The following is a 25,802-nucleotide window of genomic DNA, read 5'->3' as shown; positions in this document are numbered from 1 at the left end:
GGCAATGATTTGTTAAAATGAGAACCTGGAAAGTCACAGCAAGAACCGTGCCTGCTTGTGTGAAAGTGCAGATGCTGTATACACTTTTTTTTTTTTAACCAGATGATGAATGCATTTATGAAGGAATCGTCCGTGTCCCCGAATTAGCATAAGTAAATGATATATGATCTGAAAGTTTATCAAACTATATTCATCCATATATATATATTATTATTATTCAGGTCGTGCACTCGTATCGTTCTCAGGTAAGTCACCATGACGGTTTTATCACAGCCAGCTCAAATCTGCATTGTGCAACAGAGTGGGACTAAACTCTTAATTGGAATTTCTAAAGGGGGATTAGTTTTGTTTTCATAAATCATTTTGGTTCTCTTTGAAGTTGCATGTGCAGGCGGAGGGAAGTTGACATATGTTGCCGATATACATGATATAGATAGACATGAGCTAGATGAAAATGATATAATTGTACTGGACACACCAGTTTGAGTAACTGGACACGTGAGTTTGAGTAAATCAAATTGTGTGAGTTATTTATGTTATTTATGGTGCTGGACAACCCTGTGTATGTTACACTTTCAAAAATGGGAGCAACCTATTTTAAACAACGAAGCTTTGTTTGAAGATTGGAAAAATAATAACAAGATGCCATTTAGATGCACCAATGACAGTAATCTACTATGGTTCCAATACACACACACACACACACATACACACATACACACATACATACATACATACATACATACATACATACATACATACATACATACATACATACATACATACATACATACATACATACATATCGGCATCACATCTTATAATGCCAAGACGAAAATGAGACACTTCATCACTGTTTGTTGTCTTGCATTAAAGTTAACCATATCTGGCAAAACATTTGGCTAAATCGTAAAGCTCTTATCAATATCAAAATATTAACAAAAGGTTTTGTTTAGTTTTCCAGACAAACACAATAATCCTCTCAATGTTTTACTGATTAAAGATAGTATGCAGTAGATAGGGTTCGTGTGATCCTGGCACAGTCAGGCCGGTAAAGCTCATCATCAGCTCAGGGCATTTGCCCCCTCTACACGCAGGCCAGACAGCAAATGGGACTTCTCAGGAAACACTGCCTTGTCGAGCCCACCAAGAATTTTTCGAAGAATATGAAAGCTCCAAAACACAGCAGCTTTCTGAATTACCCAGAGTGTCAGAAGGACTGTGCTTCTGGTGGAGAACCCACGCACTCTGCTGATGTGATTTTTGGAGTACGAAACCCAGGGCACCATGAACAATGGGGAGCCTAACGAGAGTGTACTTGGGATGCAAGCGAGATATTTCATTGATTACACAGTCGACAATCCATGTAAACATTTTGATCAAGAATCACATTCTGGCGATTGCGGTACGGAAGTGACTGGTCCTGAGCAACAAGAAGGAATCCATCAGTTTTACACATGAAACCAGCCGACTTCATTCGGGCAAAGGAGAGCTTCTCAATAAAGGACAGACTCTGATCAGACTTTGTGAATAACTTCACCCGGTTTGCTCCAATCGCTGTACCTTCCAGTAGTACATTGCCATCAACAAAATCAACTTCCAATTTCAGATTCTGACCAACAATCTTGGCATTATTAGACTCACACGTCACATTATTATATGATAACAAAGTGCTCTTCTTAAATGCAGTGTAATATCAGCGCCCTTTATAAGTTTTAGTCTTCCTGTCATGAACTGTTCAGATAATTTGTAAATCATAGGCTCATTGAATTGTAACCTGAATGTCCTTTGCTGAGTTTTCTGGATAGAATAAAAAAGATGTTTGAAAGAACTGTATCTCAACGTTAACATTTGCAATTTTGACACATTAACTGAAGATATCAGTCATAGCTATTTTGTTTCATAGCTATTTCAACTAGTAACTACTACCTTGGCTCTTCAACTAAAAACTGAGACACAGCTGATTTGTTCCAGGAAGAGATGACTTGAGGCTAAATGGTGTACAAGGTGATAAAGTTAAAGGTAAACATGATGTTGGCTTGTCGGTTACAGGTAAAATGTATGTTGGCTTGTCAGTTACTGATAAACTCGATGTTGGCTTGGCAATCACGGGTAAACCTGGTGTAGTTTTCTCAGTTAGAGGTAAACCTGATTTTGGCTTGTCAGTTACAGGCAAACCTGTTACCAAGTAAAGGTAAAAACATTTTTCTTGGGTGCAAAAGTTACTGTCTCATATAAACAATTCTGGGTTGTCGGCTAAACTGTTTGTAAATTGGGACAAATTGCTGTTCTTTTCTGTTGTCAGCCGTGTGTCCCCCCGTTCCGTCAGTTAATGAAGAACGGCCACCGCCTCTCCCTCGCATCTGACTGCAGGGCTCACTATACTAGCATCTACCGAACAGCACCTCACTACACCAGCATCGACTGAACAGCACCTCACTACACCAGCATCGACTGAACAGCACGTCACTACACAGGCAATCGACTGAACAGCACCTCACTACACCAGCATCGACTGAACAGCACCTCACTACACCAGCATTGACTGAACAGTACCTCACTACACCGGCAATCGACTGAACAGCACGTCACTACACAGGCAATCGACTGAACAGCACCTCACTACACCAGCATTGACTGAACTGCACCAGCACCCTGCTGCACCAGGCACAGCTCAAAGAACCCAAGGTACCAACAGTAACAGGACCAGCATGGGCTTGACAGGCAGTACAAACTGACACTGACAAAAACACTGTATATGTGCAAAATGAACTTGGCCCAACACACTGTACGTGTAGAAAACAGAACCTGATTCACGCCAAGTATGTGCACAAACTGAACCTGATCCACACACTGTATGTGTTCAAACTGAACCTGACTCAGACACTGTATGTGTACAAACTGGACCTGACTTACACGCTGTATGTGTACAAAATGACCCTGACCCGCACAATGTAAGTGTACAAACGGACACTGACAAGAACACTGTATGCGTTCAAACAGACCCTGACCCACACATCGACTGTGTACAAACTGAACCCGACCTTCACACTGTATGTGTATAAACTGAACCCGACCTTCACACTGTATGTGTACAAACTGAACCCGACCTTTACACTGCATGTGTGCAAAAGTGAACCTGACTAACACAATGTAAGTGTAGAAACTGAACCTTACTCACAAAATGTATGTGTACAAACTGACACTGACAAAACACTGTTTGTGTACAAACAGAACCTGATCCAATCAAGGTATTTTACAAACTGAACCTGACTCACACACTGTTGTGTACAAACAGAACCTGACCCATGCAGCGTATGTGTACAAAGTGAAACTGACCCACACACTGTATGTGTACAAACCGAGCCTGACGTACAAACTGTGTGTATACAAACTGAACCTGCCCTACATACTGTTTGTGTAGAAACAGATCCTGACCCACGCAAAGTGCATGTACAAACTGAACCTGACTCACTTATGTACAAGGTAAACGTGACTGACACACTGCATGTGTACAAACGGAACCTGACCTTCACACTGTATGTGTCCAAACTGAACCTGACTCACACAATGTATGTGTACAAAGAGAACCTGACCCACATAATGTATGAGTACAGACTGACACTGACTCACATATGTACAAACTGAACATGACTCACACACTATATGTGTGCAAACAGAACCTGATCTTCACATTGTATGTGTACAAACTGAACCTGACCTCCACACTGTATGTGTGCAAAGTGAACCTGACTCACACATTGTAAGTGTAGAAACTGAACCTTACTCACAAAATGTATGTGTACAAACTGACACTGTCAAAAACACTGTGTGTAGAAACAGAACCTGACCCACGGAAAGTATGTGTACAAACAGAACCTGACTCACACACTGTATGTGTACAAACTGAAACTGACTCACACACTATATGTGTACAAAGAGAACCTGCCCCACGCAAAGTATATGTAGAAACTGAACGTGACTCACACACTGTATGTGTACAAACTAAACGTGACACACACTGTATGTGTACAAACTGAAGCTGACTCACACAATGTATGTGTACAAAGTGAACCTGACCCACGCAAAGTATATGTAGAACCTGACCCACACACTGTATGTGTACAAACTGAACGTGACCCACACACTGGATGTTACAAACTGAACCTGACCTACTCACTGTATGTGTACAAACTGACCCTGAAACACACACTATATGTGTACAAACTGAATCTGACTCACACAATGTATTTGTACAAAGTAAACCCGACCCACACTGTATGTATACAAAGTAAACCTGACCCACACTGTATGTATACAAAGTAAACCCGACCTACACTATATGTATACAAAGTAAACCCGACCTACACTGTATGTATACAAAGTAAACCTGACCTACACTGTATGTATACAAAGTAAACCTGACCTACACTGTATGTATACAAAGTAAACCTGACCTACACTGTATGTATACAAAGTAAACCTGACCCACACTGCATGTATACAAAGAAAACCTGACCCACACTGTATGTATACAAAGTAAACCTGACCCACACTGCATGTATACAATGTAAACCTGACCCACACTGTATGTATACAAAGTAAACCTGACCCACACTGTATGTATACAAAGTAAACCTGACCCACACTGTATGCATACAAAGTAAACCTGACCTACACTGTATGTATACAAAGTAAACCTGACCCACACTGCATGTATACAAAGTAAACCCGACCTACACTGTATGTATACAAAGTAAACCCGACCTACACTGTATTGTATACAAAGTAAACCTGACCCACACTGCGTGTATACAAAGTAAACCTGACCCACACTGTATGTATACAAAGTAAACCCAACCCACACTGTATGTATACAAAGTAAACCTGACCCACACTGTATGTATACAAAGTAAACCTGACTCACACTGTATGTATACAAAGTAAACCTGACCCACACTGTATGTATACAAAGTAAACCTGACCTACACTGTATTGTATACAAAGTAAACCTGACCTACACTGTATTGTATACAAAGTAAACCCGACCTACACTGTATGTATACAAAGTAAACCCGACCCACACTGTATGTATACAAAGTAAACCTGACCCACACTGTATGTATGCAAAGTAAACCTGACCTACACTGTATGTATACAAAGTAAACCCGACCTACACTGTATGTATACAAAGTAAACCTGACCTACACTGTATGTATACAAAGTAAACCTGACCTACACTGTATGTATACAAAGTAAACCTGACCTACACTGTATGTATACAAAGTAAACCTGACCTACACTGTATGTATACAAAGTAAACCTGACCTACACTGTATGTATACAAAGTAAACCTGACCCACACTGTATGTATACAAAGTAAACCTGACCCACACTGTATGTATACAAAGTAAACCCGACCCACACTGTATGTATACAAAGTAAACCTGACCCACACTGCATGTATACAAAGTAAACCTGACCCACACTGTATGTATACAAAGTAAACCCGACCTACACTGTATGTATAGAAAGTAAACCTGACCCACACTGTTTGTATACAAAGTAAACCTGACCTACACTGTATGTATACAAAGTAAACCTGACCTACACTGTATGTATACAAAGTAAACCTGACCCACACTGTATGTATACAAAGTAAACCTGACCTACACTGCCATTCAGTCTTACGTCATTGGACTCTTCATGAACATTAAATATTAAACGTGTGATGTCTGAACCAGGAGTGTTTGTTCCTGCATAATACTCGGATTACACAACTGAATACCGATGTACTACGATATGTGTGTCGAGTGTCTGCAGGGGTTGGTACTGTTATGGTGTCTGATCGCTGAGATGCATGAGAGGATGATGTCGATGTGATGATTGTATGCATGTTGGCATCCAGTGGAGGATGTAAGAAATGTTGCATGTATGCGAGTCGCAATAATGATAGACCGTTACTGTGTCTGCTGGTATCCAGCTACACCGTTACTGTGTCTGGTAGTATCCAGCTACACCGTTACTGTGTCTGCTGGTATCCAGCTATACCGTTACTGTGTCTGCTGTTATCCAGCTAGACCGTTACTGTGTCTGGTAGTATGCAGCTATACCGTTGCTGTGTCTGGTAGTATCCAGCTACACCGTTACTGTGTCTGCTGGTATCCAGCTACACCGTTACTGTGTCTGCTGGTATCCAGCTACACCGTTACTGTGTCTGGTGGTATCCAGCTACACCGTTACTGTGTCTGCTGGTATCCAGCTACACCGTTACTGTGTCTGGTAGTATCCAGCTACACCGTTACTGTGTCTGGTAGTATCCAGCTATACCGTTACTGTGTCTGCTGTTATCCAGTTAGACCGTTACTGTGTCTGCTGGTATCCAGCTACACCGTTACTGTGTCTGCTGGTATCCAGGTATACTGTTACTGTGTCTGGTAGTATCCAGCTACACCGTTACTTTGTCTGCTGGTAACCAGCTACACCGTTACTGTGTCTGCTGTTATCCAGCTACATCGTTACTGTGTATGCTGGTATCCAGCTATACCGTTACTGTGTCTGCTGGTATCCAGCTATACCGTTACTGTGTCTGCTGGTAACCAGTTAGACCGTTACTGTGTCTGCTGGTATCCAGCTATACTGTTACTGTGTCTGGTAGTATCCAGCTACACCGTTACTGTGTCTGCTGGTATCCAGGTATACTGTTACTGTGTCTGGTAGTATCCAGCTATACCGTTACTGTGTCTGCTGGTATCCAGCTACACCGTTACTGTGTCTGCTGGTATCCAGCTATACCGTTGCCGTGTCTGCTGGTAACCAGCTATACCGTTACTGTGTCTGCTGGTATCCAGCTACACCGTTACTGTGTCTGCTGGTATCCAGCTACACCGTTACTGTGTCTGCTGGTATCCAGCTATACCGTTACTGTGTCTGCTGGTAACCAGCTATACCGTTACTGTGTCTGCTGTTATCCAGCTATACCGTTGCTGTGTCTGCTGTTATCCAGCTATACCGTTACTGTGTCTGCTGTTATCCAGCTATACCGTTACTGTGTCTGCTGTTATCCAGCTATACCGTTACTGTGTCTGCTGTTATCCAGCTACACCGTTACTCCGTCTGCTGGTAACCAGCTAGACCGTTACTCCGTCTGCTGGTAACCAGCTAGACCGTTACTTTGTCTACTGGTATCCAGCTACACCGTTACTGTGTCTGCTGGTATCCAGCTACACCGTTACTGTGTCTGCTGGTATCCAGCTACACCGTTACTGTGTCTGGTAGTATCCAGCTATACTGTTACTGTGTCTGCTGGTATCCAGCTATACCGTTCCTGTGTCTGGTAGTATCCAGCTACACTGTTACTGTGTCTGCTAGTATCCAGCTACACCATTACTGTTCTTTATTATGTCCCATAGTATCCAGATAGAGATGACACAACTTCATGGATGAGCAACTTCTTTATTTTAAGAATTGCGACGTTTCGATACTGGTTCTTATACCGTTTTCAAGGATATAGGGAATGGTGGGGTATACCACTTTATATACAAGATCAGATAATGCCACAACAATGACAAATGTGGGAAAACACAGCATACAAGAAAGTTATATGATGGGCTACAATGACATGCTGATGAGCTTACCATACCAAAATGAGATGAGTGTTAATACCCTGACAATTGGTGCAAGGACGTTAATTCGGCAGAAGCCAAGATGATTAGGGATTAAATAGTGGGAAACCAGTGGCGAGTTAGGGAGGTTGGGGTGAAGCCAGAGTGTGTTGAGTCGATGATTGTATGTGGACAAGGTGGTTGTAATCTGAGGGGATGTCATAGCCTTGATTTCTATAAAATGATCACATGTACTCTAGGGGTACAAATACATAAATGACTCATTGGCATCGTTATAACTGAAACCCAGTCATTAAAACTACTCATTTCGATCTTTAACTCGACCTTTTTGACAACAGTGCACAATTCTCAGCCGCGAGCGTAATTTCAGCCAATCAGAGCGGCACGTCTCCGTGACGTAATATGAGGGCCTATGCAGAATTCATCTACATTTCAGGGGGTAAACTATTTCACAGTAACGTTTGTACGAACCTGAAATGGCTACAGCTGTTTTGAAAAAATGAAAGACATTTGTTCTCATAATCTACTATCATTCAGTTTTATCTCCTGCTTGTTTTCATAGACGATTCTGTCAAAATCACTGGGTACCACTAGGTTGCCACTTAGATTACCCAACAAAGGTCCCCATTTGGCATTTCTTGTGTTTGGATCGATCAAGTGAGTGAGTGAGTTTAGTTTTACGACGCACTCAGCAATATTCCAGCTATATGGCGGCGTCGGTAAATAATCGAGTCTGGACCAGACAATCCAGTGATCAAGAACATGAGCATTGATCTGTGCAATTGGGAACCGATGAAATGTGTCAACCAAGTGAGCGAGCCTGACCACCCGATCCCGCTGGTCGCCTCTTACGACAAGCATAGTCACCTTTTATGGCAAGCAGGGGTTGCTGAAGGACTATTCTACTAATCTATACTGAATACACTTTGTCGTGTCTGTGTCTTTGTAAAAACAAAAGTCTTCTTTCAAAGGATTAACCGCCAATACATTGATTGATTGCTCATTACTAACTAACTAAAAATAACTTTTTGAAAAGAATGACGGACATCATGCAATTAGTTGCCAGGTGTGCTATCTTGGGTAACCAGTGAAACTATATAGCAATGTGAAAAACCTAAACCGATACATCACTTCTTCGTATATTAGATTGTTGAAAGACACATCACTTGGGAAAACTGCAGATGAATGGTACATCGCTCGTTTTTGTGCATATTGATGGATACATTCCTCAAACAATGTAATAGCCTGACATTCTCCTATAACTTTTGATTTGTGTGAATTTTAATGTTTGCATTTTGTTTTTATTAAGCTGCCGTATCATTCAACAGAATCATTGTTTTCGTCGTGAAGTAAAATGATACAGACAAGATACACTAAGGCGTGCGTGCTAATTATGATTCGCATTGGCCAACTATAAAATGTCTAGGTATGACATTCCTGTAATAATTCGCTATAAGTATTAGCAGATCGCTTCTTTTTATTAAGTTTCAAAATGCATATAAGTATGATTATAGGATTATAAGACCAAAGATAAAGACTACATTGACAAGTGTCTACATACTGGTGAGTGAAAGTTTACAAACCAAGGGAATATAGCAAGTGAAGAAATTTATCGCACGTTATTTACACTTCGCTTCTGTGGAAGAAGTCGTTATGTGTCATTCAAAATCCTTTTGGTCATGATTCAAATGCATATTCAACTTTTAGGAGGAAGTATTTTGATTTTCTTACTTGATGAAAACAAACCATAATCTCATTATTTCAAATGGACTTTAGCCCGTGACTTCACGATTTTCAAAAACGGCGGCTCCTGTCTGATGATAAATGCTATTTAAGTTTGTTTTCACCTACTTACAAAATCAAAATAACTTCCTACTGGTAGTAAAATATGCATTTGATTGATGGACAATAGGATTTTGCATGGCATTGCTTATAACATAACACTTTCACTTTTGGAGGCGAGGCGGTGGTCAATGTGATTTTACTTATAATGATATTGTCACTTCGACCCCCACCTCGCTTTCATGGAAGAAGTCGATATGTTACAAGTTGTGTCATGCAACATCCTTTTGGCCATGAAATCTGTGCATAGTGACACCATCACTCGACCCCTAGGAGCAATCGACGGCAACCCAACAATTCGGCATGTCTTTGTCGACGTCGAGAAATCAACAAAATGACGAGCTTCCTACACATTTGCTATATAACTAACTGACAATCGTTCCTCCTGTGATGTCACTGCAGGGCTGTGGCGATAGAGTTACGTAACCTGTCTGTGGTTTCGTCGACGAGCGAGAGTGAAGCATACGGCTTTTGGGCAACTTCTAGTCGCTCGGTATGAATTAACCACAAGTTTTTTAAGAATGAGTTTGGTTTTCCACTTAAGACTAACCGCAAGTCTTTCATATGTAATGGTTAAAAGAGTACAAAAATTGAACTTATTCGTTCTTCAATAGGAGGAGTAAAACTGCGTATTTGTAAAGCTTCTACCAACGCTCTTATCAGACAGACCATTACTGTGCCCGATAGCATCCAAGTGGACCGTTCTTGTGCCTGACAGGATCCCGATAGACCGTTACTGTGCCCGATAGGATCCAGATGGTTCGTCATTGTGCCTGGTCATACGCCTGATAGGATCTATATAATTCGTTACTGTGCCCAGTGACTGATGCAGATAGACCGTTACTGTGCCTGCTAATATCCAGATGGTTCGTCATTGTGCCTGGTCATACGCCTGATAGGATCTATATAATTAGTTACTGTGCCCGATAGGATACACATGGTTCGTCATTGTGTCTGGTCATACGCCGGATAGGATCTATATAATTAGTTACTGTGCCCGATAGGATCCAGATGGTTCGCCATTGTGCCTGGCCATACGCCTGATAGGATCTATATAATTAGTTACTGTGCCCAGTGACTGATCCAGATAGACCGTTACTGTGCCTGCTAATATCCAGATGGTTCGTCATTGTGCCTGGTCATACGCGGCATCACGACACAGATTTCATTTTTACACACTCACTCCTGAGACACGTAATACATAGATTAAAATGATAGGACAACGGTTTAAATCATCATCACATGGTCAATTTACAAAGTGAGAACGACTCAGTTACTTCCCTTTCACTGAGCCATACATGATTTACGACCGGGCTGGTGGCTGAATAGTATGTCTCATGAGCTTCAAGCTTAACGTTTCTGAGAATTAGTCAAACTACTTGAGGATTTTGTAATCGAGATTCAGTGAAACAAAATGCCGAGTACGGCTTAAACAAACAAACATTGCATTACCAACTGTTGAACATATTTTAACATCTGTTTCACTTCTATATGCAACTGTCAAACTGTCTCAGTGTAAACATGACAGTAAGTGTCATGCATCAACATTAACCCACTTAACATTAACTTACGACTATCCTAGCGCTAAGAGAGCTCCGGAACAGCTTGGCCCTGAACAGAAATCCTTCTGTAGCCCCCACCGTATACACAACCACACAACTGTGAAATCCTATAACATCCCAGCTATTGGAGTTTCGATTCAGGTGACTTCACATCACACAAGCAGTTCTACAGGTGGAGCTCATCTTGTCACTTACTGACGCCTAATGTAATAATATGTCTAGATCGCCATTTCCATGTCTGACTCTGTTGTTCACACACACAATTACAGTCGAACCCCATTGTCTCGAACTCGGTTGAGACGAATTCTCGGATGTGTCGAACTGACATCTCGGTCCCTGCCGATTTCCTTATATTTATCATTATTATATGTTTATTATGTCAATATGTCGCAATTTGGACCAGTTCTCATGAACTCGCGTCATGTCCAGGAAATGTATAATCTCCATGTGTCTTTTCACTCTCATATCAAACGCTGATTTGCTAACGTTCCCGACGAATTCATGACGTCAGACGCTGTTGTTTACACTGACTCCAACCGTCATGTGACACAGTCTGTACTCATGCACTATGAACTGTTTCGTCTATTCAGTTGTCATGTGATACAGCTGTAGATGGTGGTGAGCTTGTCCTAGTATTATATGGGCGGGAGATGCGGCGGCTGAACTCCACCCACGGGCGGTGTCGGGGGACACACAGCTAGTAACAGAAAGGGTCATGTATCATAATGCAATCTGGGTAGGTGATTTGTTGTGATATGCAAGATACGTTTTTATCACTGCTCATCCATATGTGAAACATTCTATCTTAATCATAGTCGTATGGGACAAGCTGACCATGCTACGAATAATGCACGGTGGAGAGCAGATTTTATCAGGCATCATAAAGCGCTAGAAAGAAAATTCGAATGCGAAAAACTCCCTTATCCAATGTCATCAACACGCTTGTTTCATAATCCGCCCAAACAGTGCAAATGCAAGGCCCACAAAACCCCGTTCAATCATAAAATGTATATATGCAGCGATTTGTTTGAGTGGTATTCTAGAAGTTGCTAGTCTTGACATGACACAACTTCTGGATGATCAACTTCTTTATCTTAACAACTGCAACGTCTTGATTCTTATATCGTTTACCGTTAAGCATATAAGAACCTATACCGAAATGTCGCAACTGTTAATAATAAACACAATTATTAAAATAAGGAAGTTGATAATCCCAAAGGTTGTGTCATCTCAGCATCAAACGATTGCCCATAACTTCCACTGGGACATACCCGTGCACCACGACGTAAAATGACGGCAATTTGTTAATAATCGAGTACCCAGACAACCCAGTGACCAACAGCATGAACATCTGTCTATGTAATTTGGATACAATGGCATATGTCAACCCAATAGAGACGTTTTCGACAAGTATAGGCTGCTGAAGATCAGTTCTAACCTGGATCTTCATGGATTTCCTGTTCTACTTTGTGATAATTTAATATTTTAAATGCTCTTGGCCAAACAATGCACAAAAGATAGTGGACACGTATCTCAACATAAATCTAGGACAGGTGCAGCAAACAACCAAGTCCATCCTATTTATGTGTATCTCTGAATTCATCCTAGTTACCTGAATCAGAGTCGCCTCTGCAGCATACCTGGTACATAACACATGGAAACAAGGATTGTTGTCTTGATCGCCTGATGACATTTGGCAGGTGCGTAAGGACGTCAGGACACTTTGCGAGACTTAAGTACTTCCGGTAACAAACAACGTTTTTCCGCAATGGCGACAGCACTGTTACTAGGGTCACGTCCTGGCTTATCACTCTCGACATACTCAGTGAGTGAGTGAGTTTAGTTTTACGACGCACTCAGCAATATTCCAGCTATAAGGCGGCGTCTGTAAATAATCGAGTCTGGACCAGACAATCCAGTGACCAAATACATGAGCATCGATCTGCGCAATTGGGAACCGATGACATGTGTCAACCAAGTGAGCGAGCCTGACCACCCGATCCCGTTAGTCAGCCTATTACGATAAGCATAGTCGCCTTGTATGGCAAGCATGGATTGCTGAAGGCCTATTCTACCCCGGGACCTTCACGGGTCTTGCCCGACTCAGAAAACTTTGACAAACAACAGGCTACACACTTGGACTAGGTTGCATGAATAGCACGTGTACATCTGTCAACAACTGTGCAGTCAAGCGTTGTAGAACACTTGGTCCAGTTGGTACGAGTGTGTATTTTCTGTATATTTTTGCTATTAATTAAGTAATAATTATTATTGTAACACAGTCTAGGGAAGTCATATTTTGAACCAAAACTGTTTCTCTGATACATGCATATCACCGGAAATCTATTACCGGAAGTAGCGCCTGACGAGACATACGGGTCCCATTGTTCTGTGTGTTGTATTTATACAACATTGTTTCAGATTCACCAGGGGGCAGTGGTGTGTCCGTAGCTATACTGAACAGCAAAGAAAACGCAAGTTTCGAAAAAATGAAGTCACCTAATAATAAGCGTTTATGTTTGTGTCTTCAATTAACAAACTTTACAAAAAGCCAGGGATGCATTTCTTTGGCTGTGCAGTATATATCTAGAATGGAAGTCAAAGAGTAATCTGGAACCTTCTTTTGCAGCCGGAATGATCCAGCTAAGTTAAAACTTTCTCGAAACGTATCCTATGCTTAAAGAAACATGTTTGTCTCTTTGTACACGTTAGATAATCGTTAGCCGACTAGCGTTATTGCACAGGCACACTGTAGCGCAAATGGGCTTGCGCAGCATAGAAAGTATGAAAAGTCTTCTTGTATGCGCGCGAATCGAGCAAAGGTTCGCAGCGTACTTTCCTCTCCTCGGAACGAAAAATAGTTTTTAAGTCAAAATATAGTATCAAAAGTACACTCCCATTTCCCCACTTGGTTGTACTCTCAGATTTCCTACCCCATGCCTAGTAATTACTACCGTGAAAGATGTTTTATTCAGCATTTTAAGCGCCACTCGTGGTATTCAGATCGTTCTTCGCCTCCATTACCCCTGCCAGCTTCCGGTTGAACGGAGTGACGGAACAAAAATAAGCAATAATTAAAAAAGAAATACCATATTGCCTAATTTTATCATGAACCTGTTGGTTTTTATTAGAATTTTCGTAACATTTATTCTACAAAAACACTTCTCGCATAAACTGTTTTTCTGTGTGTTGATTTCGCACTATATTCTTTTAAGTCCAGAAGTTTTGGTTTCAGCTGGAAGAAAAACAAACAAAACCAAAAAACACCGGGAACATTCAGGGTCTTGCTACTAACTCGATGTAGGTATTGACAAGTACTCTCAGTACCTGGTAAAGAGTGAGTGAATTGGGTTCTACGCCACCTTTAGCAATATTACAGCAATATCATGCGCTTCACACAATGGATCCATGTAGAGACTCGAACCCTTATCCTCGATGTGACCACTGTGCTATTCAACTGCCCCCTCCCCCAACCCCCGGTAAAAAGCACTGCGTGATAATCACCTGAAACTTCTTGTCCTGTCGGACTCACGGTCACGCCTTTAAGCTCCAGGTCGTCTTTCCCTGTAAGAGATCAGTTTCTGATTACACCGTGCACAGAAATTACCAGTCGCCCCAAGGAACAACGCGTATTGACCCTATCATGGACGGAGGTGGAACTCCAAGTCTGTAAATGATTGAATGAGAACCATGACTACCTTGGTCTGATACAAGACAAATAAATTTAGATACACAACCACAACAGACTTGGCCATTCTTGTCTAATCAGGTGAAAACTTGGTATGGTCCCCGATATCTCTCAGTTGATCTTATGATCAGTATGATCTTATGACGAACCTGATCTCTCAACGATGTCATCGCGACTGATTCGGTAAATGTTTGGAGCTCCTGAAAAAAATCGAGCAAAATGCATGTACTTGTCAAGGTCACAATAGTATAAAGTATGTCGTATCTGAAGTGTTTGGAGTTACGAAATGCGAGCTAGATCAGTGATGTAAGCTGAGAGCAATTGCTTGTGTTTGAGATGTGCAGTGTGTGAGACCATTGTATGTATCTGGACAGTATGCATGGGGGCGATCAAGTACCTTTGGGGGTGTATAAGGACTGATTTGGAAGTTGTGAGTTTCCAACTGGTTGTTGGAAAGTGTATGTGCGTGCCAGGTTGGCAGTTTTCCCTGCCTATTCAGCTAGCATGAGTATAATATTTTATGTTATGTTTCAGTGAGAATATGTCAGTGAATTGTTTGTAAATGTATTGACATTTAATATTCGCCTTAAAATACGGAACATTAACTGAGTTGAAATATATGTAATATTATTGTTGAGATTAGTAATATGATGGAATTGTGATGTATATGAAAACATTTGAGAATGTCCCTGAACTAGTATACTAGCATAAACTTAGCCTCAGTACCTTTCGTTACACTCCACTACTGATCAGTGGTGGAATATAACGAATAACACTGAGACTATGTTTCCTTAGACTGACGAGCATAATGATAACATTCAGTCAGAATGCATGTGTAATGTCTAGTGGCAGTGTTGTGTATCAAGTGACTGTAAAACACCTATGTAAACACATCCTATGTGTGTGAAATATATATATTGTGTACATGTAAAGTCACCAAGTACATTGTGTGCTTTTTGTATCTAGTGTCCGGGGTAGGTCTTACACTCGGTAAGACTGTCCCTCCTATCGTGGGGGATGAATCCCGACCACAGTACTGTGTGTCGGGGAAGCGTGTACGTGCCCCGTCAGTAAGGTTGTGCTGACAGATCAGCAGAGATCATAGTTATAAGTGTGTAAACACATTTACATGCAGGGAAAGGACCCCTAACCTACCACGATTGTAACCGACTGTCTGAAATCTCATATGTGGTGATAGTAACATCGTTAGTGATTTGTTCTGAATACAATATTTATTGATTTGTGCTTTCTTGAATTGTTTCACCTTCCTTGAATATAACATAATAGTAATATGAATTGTTGTGTGTTTCTTTAAAAATAACATGTGTAGTGTTGTGATATTTTGAGGGTTGGTGTGAGTGCGGATGAGAGTGTATAGAAGTATATGTGTGATGGTGAGGAATCATGTGCGTGTTTGGGCGTATAGGGAAAACAGTGTGAGCGTGTTTGGTGATGTGAGAATGTAATTGCGAACGCCTATATGAACTATTGCAGATAAGACAGATTTAGTTAATAAATTACATTAACTTGCACATAAGGGGTTTGTGTTTACTCTAGTTGGAAAGACTTCTGCCCGTATCCCCCCTATGTTTTAACAATGAGAAAGACGTTCTTAGACTGCCGTTTTTATATGCTGGATATGTGTTTCAGTATGTAAGACATGTTAAAAACTCAATCTTATCAGATGAGGAATATATACTCAGGTGATATGATTTGACTAGAATGAAATTTAAAGGGGGACTCGGACTGAAGTCTTACCCTTTAGTTTGTGACAGCACTAAAGAAACATTAAGTTAACACAATCAACTAGTGTGTTAGATTTAGTTTATCACGTATTTTCCCGCTGGTCTGTGAAGTGAAACCAAGCGACATGGAGACAACAGAATGGCGGGTAACGTTTCAATTTTTTGTTATTTTTGCAGATGAAATGTCAAATACAAACAATCACATGATATAAATTTTCATACTTACTAACTTGCTGGACGCCCTCAACAGAAACTGAGCTTTTTGGCCTTGTTTCTTGCGCTCGTCTGCCTAGAAAAAGCAGTAGCAAGGAATTTCTGCAAGTATATAAGCAATTGATATAATTATATATAAAAGAGTTCAGATATTTCTTTTTGTTAAAACTCCCTCCTTTATTTGCACCAGAAGTGTGTACGTGACGACTCTTTGGGTGTAAATGAAAGGCGTGCTGACTTGGTTGACTCATGTCACAACACCCAGATTGCGTAGATCGATGCTCATGCATGTAATCACTTGATTGTTTGGTTCAGACTCGATTCTATACAGACCTCTTCCATGTATGTGGAATATTGCTGAGTGTGGTGTAAGACTAAACCTAATTAATCATCATTTAAGTAACACGCATTAGAATCTGTCTCGATATCTTAACACTCACGAGAAAAAAGTTACGTGCAAAAACACTTGTAGGTAATTATATAACCTGAGGTGTCGCAGATATCTGCAGTATAATACAGAATGGGTGTCACCAGCTAGATATGATAAATAGGTCAGGACCGGTGACGTCCCACATCTCGCTTAATGGACAAAATTGCCAGTGATGTTGGACACCACTCTAGATGTGGTCCATACAATTTTAAGAATGAAACCATATTCTTTGAAACTGCCGGATGAATCGGTCTTAGTAAACGACTCGACGTTGCCCTCATGTCTAAATACAAAATACACACATTCTCCGTCACACATCTTAAATACATAGCTTAAAGGCATTAAACCGTTTGTCGAAATACAAATATCTGAAGGTGAAGAGGGTGCTGGCGGTGGAGTCTGACTGAGCGGAAATTTATGCAAACATGAACGCAAACAATTGATAATGGCAGGTTGGGCAAAATTTTCCGTGGCAGGATTTCTTTCTAGAGGGGTAGAATGTGACTGTCAAAGGTGATAAACATTAGGACATCCTAGCGACCTCTAACCTCTGTGGAAATGTTTTTGATTGGTTTTTGATTACAGGTACCATGCCATGTATAGAAGTGATGAATAGAAGCTAGGGGATACAATACACATTCGTGAAGGGAATGTTCACTTCTTCAACAGAATATTACTGTAGCTAACTAGAAATATACCGTCTGGGGTAGAGCAGTTTGCCCTAAAATCAGACATTCACATGGCATTTTCTATCGTTACCAACAGTTCACAACTATTGTTAAAAAATGCAAGTTAGTATTTTGCACAGTGAACAATGCTCATTGCAATATCATTTACTAGTAGTAAAGTCTTCATGTGTATAGCGCTGACGATGTAGTTTGGTGAGGCTGTGCTGGACAAATTATACATACCGTAGCATACATATAGTCAGTACTTACGAACAACCCTTCTCCGACGTCTGATTAACACCGCCGCGACGACGACGACAACGGTGATGATGACCACAACTGCAGGCACACACACAGCTATGGCTATGACATATTTCTCCTCCATGTTTATCTCATGAACTAGCAGCTTCTGCAAGTAGCAAACAACACAAACAGTTGATACGATTACAGACTAGTAGTCAGTATCAAGTAACAAGGCCAGCCAACCTGATCAGACCGTCCTCCACCGACATAAAGACACACACATACATCCAACACAGGTGCTTTCAGTGGGAAATTGTTACAACAACACCCACTCACACGCTCTACTTGCCTATAGCAACCGGTTACAGTGATGCTTGCGGAAGTACCCGGAAGTAGTATCGTTGTTAATGGCGTCGGTGAGAAGCACAAACATATTGTCGGAGATGACGACCCAAAGTGGTTCGTGGTCGTGCTGTGACACCACATGCACATATATCGCTGTATTTGTCGTGGACATAATTACTGTTACTTCCACAAAGACCTGGCGCCATGCATATTCGTGTAAAGGACTTCAAGACAGTCTTCGCCGTCAGCGACGTCTGCGCCGACATTCCAGTTTACGTTAAATAGTTTCGTAATCCGAATTTGGAGATGACTAATATCACTTGTGCTTCACACTGTCGTTGTCGGGGGTGATGACTGGTCCCCTAAATGCCCGCTAAATGTAGCTTGGCTCTCTGGACATTTTCCGTGATCCTCATGCAAATGAGATGCACGAGGATCATGTATCAAATTTGCTGAAACGCTTGTGCAAGCATCATAAATGTGAACGGCTGTGTTTTGATGTAAGGTTTTGCTAAGAACTGGCAATAATTTTCACTAATGTTTATCATTTACTTAACTCATGACAATAATCTTAACGTTATGAATTTGTTTTACAATATATTAGTTCATGTGAAAACAGTACCTTTAAACAGTATTGGAATATTTTGCAAAATCTAGTTTAGAACAGATGTCTTACGTAAGTGGCTATATTTACACTAGTGAGTCTAAACATTTAACGGGAAGTATATAAAGTTACATATAATCGATCACGGATCTGGAACCGGTCCTAGTATTGGTTCTCCCAGCTGTATTCAGTAGCGAAACTGTAGATCCAGGATGACGACACATAACAATCAGAGCAATCAACATGGCTTTTTTCACGATATGGGTGCATGAAGTATCTGGTCTGTTACAAACGCTCATCAAGGGCCCTGTCCTGTAATCACGCAGCCCATTAGATGGATAATAAGCAACGAAACGCAACACCAGTTACTAGTAGTGATTGTGAGTAGAGAATTACGGGTGCGTGAAGCTGACTGTGAAACCTCTGCAGGCCGAGCTGATGTATGTATACAATCTGTTGCTTTCAGAATTTGACTCTATCTGGGTTCACAAAGTCTAAGACTTCAATCCATATTGCTCTACTGAATAGGGCGGGTACGATCGACAGCTTGTTTGTGTGTTATTAAATAGAATGAACCATATTCTAGAGATACCATATCCGGTCTCCCACCTACAGCTACCCCGTGACAACATACTTTCCCTACATGCCCTATTATAACATTTCACGTTGCACTCTACAGCATGACGTCCAACCCACATTACCTGCCCCAAGGAGCCCTCAACCTCACGTTCCCCTCTGTAACCTGTCTCCAAACTCACTGTCTCCAGCACATAATCTCACCTACCCCAACTCAGGTCCACATAATATTCCATATACTGTTAGACACAGATTAGATGATCCTGCGCACTAAACGCATTTGTGACAAGAGAGGCGGTACAACACTTGGCTGCTACAGGTAGCTTGACGATTATGGACGTGCAATACATGCTAACCGTGACATGAAATCAACACCGCTCCTGATTAACACCTGTCTCGCTACTGTGTAATACCAGTCTCGCTACTGTTTTACACCTGTCTCAATACTCTTAAACAGATTTCAGTTGTAGTAAAAAAATGTCCAAGTTAGGAAAATATGGGCAAATAGTTCATTCTCAGGCAAGGGAGATAGCATACAATGTTATCATGTATAAGGACAAAAATTGTGCAACCAAAACAGATTCTCTTTTACAAGGTAGCCTTGCTACTGGACTCTCAATGGCAATTTTAAAGCGAATTAAGGCAGAAGGTGGTAGGAGTGCGAGTGGACCTACATTTATCAGTCCCACCAAGTTGCGCAAACCCAAAACTTGCAGTTACAAACTTGATGATTTCGACCGGTGTGCAGTCCGTCAATTTGTACAAAGTTTATATGGCGTAAAAAAACTACCCACTCTGGATACGATGTATGATCTGGCAAAGTGCCAGTTGAACTACAAGTGTTCTATGGAAAGTTTTCGAAAAAATCCGAAAGACATGGGGTTTAGGTGGCGAAAAACGCAATCAAACCGTAAACTTTTAATGGAACGTATAGACATTGTTTCCAAGCGTTTGCAATACTTGCGTGCAATAAAGAAATACAGAGAGGAAAATCGAACACTCATCTTTATCGATGAAACATGGTTGCATGTACACCACATTGTCCCAAAGTGTTGGCAACTTGAGGGTGAAGTCGTAATAAATGGGGTTCAACCTCCGTCTGGCACCGGACCTCGGCTTATTGTGGTTCATGCAGGGGGTGAAAACGATTTTGTTCCAAATGCTTTGCTTGTTTTTGATTCCAAACTCAAATCAGCAGACTATCATGACGAGATGTACTTTGATAATTTTTCCAAATGGCTCCAGGAAAAGTTGATCCCAAACCTTCAACTGCACTCTGTCAAAGTTATGGATAATGCACCATATCATAGCAAGCAAGTGGACAAATGTCCGACAACCGCCAACAGGAAAGATGAAATATAAGCGTGGCTACAAAGGCAAAATATCTCATTTGATGAGAAAATGCTTAAAGCCGAACTATTGTTTCTTGCAAAATCCAACAAATCGGGTCCTGTCTACAGAGTAGACACGATGTTGAAGCAACGTGGTCATGATGTACTACGTCTCCCTCCATACCAAGCAGATCTAAACCCGACTGAGTTAATTTGGGCAAATGTGAAATATTATGTCGCTTCACAAAACTTGCAGTTGACAAAAAGTTCCTTAAGAGTTGCCATAAATGAAAGGATGTCTGCAATCGGTGCAAATGAATGGTCGGAATGTTGTAAACATGTTAAAACAATTGAAGATGGTTACTGGCAACGCGAAATCGCAGTAGAAAGGGAAATTGACAGACTAGTGATTGACTTAGGACTTGCAAGTGATTCAGTAACCGAGACTGATTCAGAGAGTGATCATTAAAGCATAAATAAGTAAGTCCGCCTAATTTTCCAGCATTGTTGTGTCTTGTATAATAATTGACACATACAATATCAGGTTTTTACTGTTCCCACACTTTGTCATAAAAAACGAGTAATCTTTGGTGAGTTGTCTGTATTATATATATTTTTTAGACGCTGATAAATCTACTGAGTAATCCCTAAACCGACAAATCTGTGTACAAAGATATTTCTCACTGACTTATCAATGTCAAAAGGTATTTTCAGTTTTCTCTACACAATTTTGGTGACCATAATAAAAATATGACAGAAATTTGGAAATATTGTTTGAATACTAACAATTTCTCTGGAACCGGTTATATACGTTTCAAGACATGTATTCCCGGTCGATCACCAGAGGAATTATGGACGAAAATCAGCCCGTACAGAGAAATAAGAACAAAATTATGGGATAAAAATATTTCCCCCTTGCTACTCTGATTTAGCCACCACCATTCAGTAACAGATAACTTTTAACATATTAAAAAGTTAAATGAAACACAATTAACTATATGTAGTTATTATCTATTTAATATTTAGCAGACGAAAAGTCAACTTTACCCATTAAAACAACACCGCATATTCCTTCGAATGATAAGACTGCAATTTCAGGCATAAGATACTGATATTCCACGCTAACCTTTAGTTAAAACGAAGACAAATAGATGATTGAGGCATTGACAAGCATTTCAGATATTCAACAATTTTGTTAATTTTGCTTCGTGAAATGGATCGGTGGTCCTAAACATATTTGCTCAGTATATTGTGTTGATTCAATTCGTTGGGATTGTACCTGTTCCCAAATCGAGTGTGCTATAACAATTCATGCGTGAAACGCACGGGGAAAATGAACTTCTCGATATCTGTCAGACAACCTGTCTCCCTCTTGTTTCAAGTGGATCGTTCTGTGGGGCGTTCTCAAGTATGCAAATTGGGGTCATTTGTCAGGTCGTGGATGATCTTATATGTGTTTACCAGTATATTGTGACATACCACTCTGTAACACCACATCCCTCTATGGGGTAGCGGTGTATTCCTTTACACAATAACTGTATATCCCTTTATTTAGACAATAGCAGTATATCCCTAATCCCTTGAGACAATAGCAGTATATCCCTCATCCCTTGAGACAATAGCAGTATATCCTTTCAGACAATAGCAGTATATCCCTTTAGACAATAGCAGTATATCCCTTTAGACAATAGCAGTATATCCTTTCAGACAATAGCAGTATAACCCTTTAGACAATAGTAGTATATCCCTTTAGACAATAGCAGTGTATCCCTTCAGACAAGAGTATCATTGTATACCTTTTGAACAATAGCTGTGCATCCTTTGCACAATAACAGTATATCCCCAGAGAGAATAGCAGCATACCCCTTCAGACAATAGCAGTATATTTAGACAACAACAGTATATCCCTTCAGACAATAGCAGTATATCCCTGTACACAAGAACAATCCATCCCTATAGACTTTAGCAATGTATTCCTTTAAACAATAGCAGTGCATCCATTTAGACAATAGCAAAGCATCCAAAGCAGATAATAGCAGTGTGTCTCTTTAGATAAAAGGAATGCATACCTTAAGACAAAAGCAGTATATCCATTTAGACAATTTGCAGTGTATCCTGTTTTACTGAAAACCCGAAAGAAAGAGTAAGTGAGTGAGTGAGTTTAACGCCGCTCTCAGCAATATCAGCAATGTCAAGACAGGGGACACCAGAAATTGGCTTCACATACTGAACCCACGCGGGGAATCGAACCCAGGTGTTCGGCGTGACGAGCGAATGCTTTGACCACTAAGCTACTCCACCGCCCCCTCCCCCCCTCCCACTCCGCATGGATACAATATTTGATACCCATTTAGGATGTCCCCTGATGTGATGTTTGCTGGAATATTGCTAAATGTGACATATAACTACACTCACTGACTCACTAGTGGCTACAGCGTTCGCTCGCCATGCAGGTCCAGGTTCGATTCCCTACATGGACACAGTGTGTGCAACCCATTCCTCTTGTTCATCACCGTGTTGATTTGGTTCACTATTATATCGGCGTAATAACCCAACCCACTTGCTCACGAATTGACTAGCATGTTGTGCAATGAAAAAGATGACCAATTTCAAGTTGTTGGAGTATTTGTCAACACTGAGCTTTTGAAACAAAGAACCTGAAACATATACCAGGACCTTCAATACAATTTGTTTTGTATCAGTTGTTCGCCTTGAATATCAATACACTTTTATGAATTTGAAATGCATTTTGTCCAGGAACAGTATAATGCATGACATGGTGATCTGTACTTGAGACAGCCATGAAGAGGAAACACTAGTTTGCAGATTTTATTGATCAAAATAAATTTGACCTTACTGTACATAAAGAGTAGCAAGAAAACATAAACATGTGGAATATACTCTGAACACAAATAATCGCAAAAGTAGAACAAAATATTTAACTGAATATTGCTGATATATATGCAAAGTGAATACCAATGAATTCCTCATGTCTGTTTGCATCAGGGTGATTTGTAGGGGTAGAATAAAGAACGTCCCCAAAAATGCAAAAAGAATTGGGCAAACGTAATCACGTGGGGCGCGACAGCCAAACATGAAATGAACGTGAATTGTTGTCTTATGATTATCTGTTATGGGAATTGCAAGTACTCAACGTTATCGGACGACTGAAATCAGGCGACTCTACTTCAGTCTAAGCCATTTTAGGTATCTTCAATTACAAGCACCATCCCAAGACACAGGATATGGAACCTTTAGTCGACGCAGAGGTCACTACTTGACCTAACTAGACACTACATGTGTTTCCGAACAATCTACGTGCCAAAACTGTCAAAAGGCGAGCTACCATTCCAAAATGGCCCTGCTTACACACGGCTTTTGCAAAAACATATTTTTTTCTAATTCTTGTCACAAATACTCAAATAAGAACTATATCTCATTTGAACTACATCACAAATGAACTACAGGGATTAATTAGTGATTAATCACCTGAGTGGCGACACCCCATGGCAGGTAATGCGCACAGCCTATAAGGTTTCCCAGAAGAACAAGTGCTGAAAATCACAATCAAATTACAATAAAATTAAAATTACAACGTAAAATAGCTTGATACAGTGTAAGTGACCAGTATATTACATTGTTCTGAAGGTAATTTGAAGGTGGTGAAGATCACAGGGGTTGTATCACAGGGTCTATTACAGGGTGGTGAAGATCACAGGGGTTGTATCACAGGGTCTCTTACAGGGTGGTGGAGATCACATGGGTTGTATCACAGGGTCTTTTACAGGGTGGTGAAGATCACAGGGGTTGTATCACAGGGTCTTTTACAGGGTGGTGAAGCTCACAGGGGTTGTATCACAGGGTCTTTTACAGGGTGGTGAAGCTCACAGGGGTTGTATCACAGGGTCTCTTACAGGGTGGTGAAGATCACAGGGGTTGTATCACAGGGTCTTTTACAGGGTGGTGAAGATCACAGGGGTTGTATCACAGGGTCTTTTACAGGGTGGTGAAGATCACATGGGTTGTATCACATGGTGTCTTACAGGGTGATGAAGATCACAGGAGTTGTATCACAGGGTCTTTTACAGGGTGGTGAAGATCACAGGAGTTGTATCACAGGGTCTCTTACAGGGTGGTGAAGATCACAGGGGTTGTATCACAGGGTCTCTTACAGGGTGGTGAAGATCACAGGGGTTGTATCACAGGGTCTCTTACAGGGTGGTGAAGATCACAGGGGTTGTATCACAGGGTCTTTTACAGGGTGGTGAAGATCACAGGGGTTGTATCACAGGGTCTTTTACAGGGCGGTGAATATCACAGGGGTTGTATCACAGGGTGGTGAATATCACAGGGGTTGTATCACGGGGTCTCTTACAGGGTGGTGAAGATCCTACTAACCGTGCCACCAGAGTATAAAACAACCACTGACCCGCTAGCCTGTGTCTAGTAAAATAGACAACAAGTCGTAAGGAAGGTCGATAGGAATAGGTACTTATTGGAATCCATGTATAATTTTTGTATTCTTGTGCTATCATATCAATACCCTGAATATATCACGCATACGACATTTGAACATAGTTCTCTCGGCAAGACAAGACACAGTCGATGAAACCTATAGATGCCGCGCCAGTTACAGGGAGATGAGGCCAGTCTGTCGAGTCCATACCCGTTTGGTCTTCAAGAGCAGCGTGAATGGGTCAGTCAACTCCGCATTCTCGTCGTGTGAGCATCCCACTGTCCAGGGTTCGTCCTGAATCACGAACGGTGAAATTGTGTGACATACAGCATTCAGTTTACTGCCAACATTACCAACACGTCGGTGTTTTTTCCTTGGTTTTGTTTGGTGTTTAACGCCGCATTCAATATTATTTCAGCTATATGACGGTGGTCTGTAGATATTAGATCCAGTATCAGACAATCGAGTGATCAA

At 41.0% G+C, this 25,802-nt stretch overlaps 1 protein-coding gene across 2 annotated transcripts; it reads right to left on the bottom strand.

Moving 5' to 3' along the window:
- Positions 1 to 10,679: 10,679 nt before the first annotated feature.
- LOC137287235 (uncharacterized) lies at positions 10,680 to 19,820 on the bottom strand. 2 transcript variants are annotated; one of them, XM_067819441.1, is made up of 6 exons: positions 19,750 to 19,820; positions 18,044 to 18,182; positions 16,689 to 16,751; positions 14,867 to 14,917; positions 14,534 to 14,593; positions 10,680 to 11,726 (listed from the first exon to the last, which is right to left on the bottom strand). In XM_067819441.1, the coding sequence occupies exons 2-6, from the start codon at positions 18,156 to 18,158 to the stop codon at positions 11,665 to 11,667; spliced, it is 351 nt and encodes a 116-aa protein (XP_067675542.1). In that variant the 5' UTR covers positions 18,159 to 18,182; positions 19,750 to 19,820; the 3' UTR covers positions 10,680 to 11,664. The 2 variants fall into 2 exon arrangements, with proteins under 2 accessions (XP_067675542.1, XP_067675532.1); XM_067819431.1 differs by lacking the exon at positions 19,750 to 19,820 and having other exon boundaries at positions 18,044 to 18,382.
- Between the last annotated feature and the right edge of the window lie 5,982 nt (positions 19,821 to 25,802).

The sequence above is a fragment of the Haliotis asinina genome, chromosome 1, assembly GCF_037392515.1.
Source record: "Haliotis asinina isolate JCU_RB_2024 chromosome 1, JCU_Hal_asi_v2, whole genome shotgun sequence".
NCBI lineage: Eukaryota > Metazoa > Mollusca > Gastropoda > Lepetellida > Haliotidae > Haliotis > Haliotis asinina.
Note: the sequence above shows the minus strand (reverse complement) of the source record. Positions and strands in the feature narration are given on the sequence as shown.